This window comes from Coregonus lavaretus (assembly GCF_964263955.1).
Source record: "Coregonus lavaretus genome assembly, contig: HAP1_SCAFFOLD_7498, whole genome shotgun sequence".
Classification (NCBI taxonomy): Eukaryota; Metazoa; Chordata; class Actinopteri; order Salmoniformes; family Salmonidae; genus Coregonus; species Coregonus lavaretus.
Genome location: NW_028160936.1, coordinates 1 through 4,387, shown reverse-complemented (window position 1 = coordinate 4,387; position 4,387 = coordinate 1). Strand labels below are relative to the sequence as shown.

The 4,387-nt window shown below is 43.9% G+C and overlaps 1 protein-coding gene across 1 annotated transcript; it reads left to right on the top strand.

The window, feature by feature from the left end:
* Positions 1–246: 246 nt before the first annotated feature.
* Positions 247–4,303, top strand: LOC311121279 (cilium assembly protein DZIP1-like; the record flags this gene model as incomplete). Its single annotated transcript, XM_084195788.1, has 4 exons — positions 247–303; positions 1,104–1,247; positions 1,566–2,165; positions 4,219–4,303. Coding segments are annotated over exons 2-4 (688 nt in total), but the record flags the coding sequence as incomplete, so codon positions are not given.
* Between the last annotated feature and the right edge of the window lie 84 nt (positions 4,304–4,387).

Below are 4,387 nucleotides of genomic sequence, written 5' to 3'. Positions count from 1 at the left end.
AACAAAATGTTAAAAGCACTGTGGCTCTAAATATGCATATGGTGCATGCAATTGCGTATTCAGGGGGATATTAGACTAACACCCACATTTTTTAATCCCCCCTTTCCTAAATCTCAGCAGTTTGAGTTCCCTAATTCCCTTCCCCCTCTTTTGAGAGGGGAACACGATGAGCAGAGTCTTTGGAATGTGTGCAGCAGCTGCTACGTCATCGCGGTCTCTCCAGTTTCACTCCATCAGTAGAAATCGCAAAGCTTGAGTCTCCTGGAAAAACCGTTTTTATGGACTTTAAAAACGTTGCGGACGGTACGTTTGACTTCTAACTAAAACTTAGAATTTGATCAGAATGTTATTGATTTTATGAGATAAACTCAAAAGGCACATGCAAATGAAGTCCATGTTCAACAAGTTCGTTTGCGGCTAAATTAAATATCCGTTAAACAATTAGCTAGCTAACTTATCTAGCTAACTAGCTGACAGTAGAAGTACTTACGGACTGAACTCAACTCCATTTTGGAAAATACAGATGTGTTGGCTAGTTAATTTACCGGTTGCTATTTTGCTAATGTTTACAAAAGAAACGTTACTTAGCTAGCTAAAGAACAACAACGCTAGTAACTATTATAGCTTAGTTACATTTATTGCTAGGTAACTAACTAATCATTTTATGTTGCTGAAATTAGCTAACTGTATCCGTGGAACTGAAGTCCAAGCCATGGACAACAACATGCTGAGTTTTCAAAATCCAAAAACGATTTCTCCACATGCGTTCTGTTCTTTTGTTGGGCTCAACTTGTCCCAACTTGAGCTGTTGAAGCACAGTGCCCGTAATTTGAGAGGGGCAGCCAGTAGTGGGTGATGCAGAAATCTAGCTTCCAAAGAAGTTAGCTACCAATCAATCAATCATATTTATTTTGTTATTTTCTTTGACAATACATTAGTCTACATTTGATCTGGGGGGGAAATACACATATCAGATCCGTGACTTCACAAAAACATTAAAAACATCCAGTTCGCGAGGATGCTGTTGATGCTGCAGTCGCGTGCATTATGGAATCATTTAGGATTGTTTAGGTGCAATATTTTGATAACATGTGTCTCCCCAGGGAGCCCGTAAAGTGGGACGCGCCGGTCTGTCTCCATGGTGATCGAGAGGACGCCATGCCTCGGTGTCGCGGCGTACAGCTGAAGGGGGCGTGCACCAATAGGAAACGACTACTCGTTCTCTGTGTTCAATCTCATAAAGGATGGTAAGGACATCACGGCGTCGACTCGACATCAGTAGAATTGGGTAGATTACCGTCGAATACGTATGTAATGCTGAGCCTTGTTGTGTCATCATACGGTTCATTCATGTTCTAAGTGGTGGAATCCTTGCTTTTTTTCTTCCATATTCTCCAATCTGTGTTCATGCTCTTGTTATATTGCTATGATACTTGCAGAAGGTTTGTTTCTCCCTGACCTTGATTGAGATGCTGCTTTTCTAATCTATAGCACACAATAATCTCTTCATTGTTGTCTGTCACAAAGAAAATAATAACCAAGTATAAATGTCTTGTCTTTTTCAGCCATTTTACAATAACGTCTATTACCCGTACCAGCCAGAGACCCAAGGGACACACTCATCAGCTGGGATCCCCTCCCTCCTAAACTCCCCCCTGAGCCAGCCCTCCTCCAGCAGCCGGTGTCCTCCAGCACCACCACCAGCCATGTCTGCCTCCACATCCACCACCATCCCGCCCTTCAAATTCCGGCCGCGGCGCGAGAGCGTAGACTGGCGCCGGATCAGCGTGGTGGACGTGGACCTGGTGGCCAGCGAGCTGGACTTCCAGACCCTGCAGGAGCACATCACAGGGGTGACCTTCTGCAACGTGGAGGGAGAGCGTTGTGTCCGCTGCCAGAGCCCCGTGGACCCGGCGCTGCTCAAGCTCTTCCGCCTGGCCCAGCTGACAGTGGAGTACCTGCTGCACTCCCAGGAGTACCTGACCCTGAGCCTGGGGGCGGCCGAGGAAAGGCTGCAGACCCAGGCCCGCGAGCACCAGCAGCTCCTGGCCCAGCAGCAGAAGCAGGCGGACCAGGCCAAGGCACTGAAGACGGAGCTGAAACAGAGGAAGAAAATCATTGCCCTCAACCAGCAGGCTATGATCAACATGACCAATTGCCATAAGGTACTGAACACCTCCTCACACTGCATGCTTCTTCTCAGTGTCGGTTTCCATTTGCATTGTACAACAGTCAGTCCCCCCACCCCCCTTCCTCCTGGGTCCCCCTCTTAGCCATTGTTCCCCAGGTGGTATTCAGAGCTGCTTTAGCTTTGTTCAATTGTCATTGTCAGAAAAGTGAGAATGCTAACAGGAGGTAATCTTTGTACATATCTACCTCAATTACCTCGTATCCCTGCACATCAATTCGGTACTGGTACCCCATGTATAAAGCCAAGTTATCGTTACTCATTGTGTATTTATTCCTTTAAAACATTTTCTCTGCATTGTTGGGAAGGGCCCATAAGTAAGCATTTCAGTTAGTCTGTTAGTCTACCTATTGTTTATGAAGCATGTGACAAACACAATTTAATTGGATTTGGTTAAAATTAATTATTACATTTAAATCAGATACATAGTATTGGAAATAGGTTCACCTCGTACTGTAGCTGTAATGTGGCCACTTTATAAGGATTGGTATACGTAGTCATTATCAGCCTTGTTTTGGGACCTAAACAATAGGATTGTGCTCTGAGCAGATGGCGTCAGCTGGTGATAATTAGACCTACTTCTTTTAATCCACTTACAAAAGGGTGGCAAGAGCCGTAACCAAAATGACTGAACCACACCCCCCACACCCTCATTCATGTTTCCATAATGACATTGGTCTCGTGTCAACAGGACGTTTTGATGTTCTTCTATTTTCTGCTCCAGAATTACCTTTGTTTCCACATTGAATGTATGCATTTATTGTACAGATGTAGAATAGAAGGATATATCCTTATATTTTTTAATGGCATTGCTGTTGACCAGGGCCCAGCTGTTGCCAAGGCAACACCTAGTGTTTCATATGACTGGGCATTGTTGCTAGGTGAGAGTGCCCTCCCCGGCTAACAGGCGTGTTGATAACCGAGGCGTCAATTATTGATGGACCACCATGCATCTAAAAATAGACCTAGATGTGTTGATTGTTTCACACAGGTACTCAAATGTTTTGCATCAAGCTACATTTACAGATACAGAGTGTATCTGATACACAGTATCTAGCCTAATTGTCTGTAAAGCACAGAAATGTTGCCTAAAAGTACTTTTATCATTCAAGAAACTTACTGCCTATTTCAGCCTGTGTTGTTAATGCAATCTAGAAAATGAAAGTTTTAGTCAGCTTTTATTTTTACTGTCTCACACATCAAGACACAGCAAACGGATGCCAACAGATACACAACTGCCTTGATTCTATCAATGACCAGACCTAATTCAATTTCACTAGCGATTTCCAAAGTTATTCCAGAGCAGCAATGCAATTACACAACACAACAACAAGGGTCTCTGTTGTAGGAACCACCACTTCCCCTGCAGCATAGTAGAGCACCAGCACGCGGTGCAACAAGGTATCGGTAGCAGTGCGGTTAAATTTGAATGAAGGCACAGATGCAGGCTGTGTTGGTGTCGGGCGTTAAATGTGGCGTGTGATGTGGTTGCTCCAGCATTTAATCTGCCCTGTCTGTCACTCCCCCTGTGAGCTGGAGCGATGTGACGCCAGGCATACGGGGTGTATCATGTCACTCACGCTATGAAGATCTGTCTCCCATGAAACAGTCACTAAAGCTTATTGGTAGATGGTATAGTCGCTATGAAGATCTGTCTCCCATGAAACAGTCACTAAAGCTTATTGGTAGATGGTATAGTCGCTATAAAGATCTGTCTCCCATGAAACAGTCACTAAAGCTTATTGGTAGATGGTATAGTCACTATGTAGATCTGTCTCCCAGGAAACAGTCACTAAAGCTTAATGGTAGATAGTATAGTCGCGGCTTGAGCTTTGGGTTCAGATGTGTTCATCTTTTACACACAGCCCAAGTTGCCTATTACGAAATTGGCCTTACATTTGATCTATAAGTGAAGGTAGCAAACAACATGTATTCAGACCATTGATTCATTGCAATCTTTGCATGAAAAACTTTGCAAGTTGCCATGGGAATGTAGATGAATAATTACATTTCTTTTTCTTTTCCTTTAGTGTCAACATTGTGATAAAGCCTTCATGAATTCCTCCTTTCTCCAGAATCATATGCAACGTCGCCATCCAGACGAGTACGACAGCCGTAAGTCAAGAGAGCTTTAAAAGGTTTGATCATCAGTTTAAAGAGAACGGTAGGGAAAGTAAGGTAAGAAGGTTTGATGCAGCC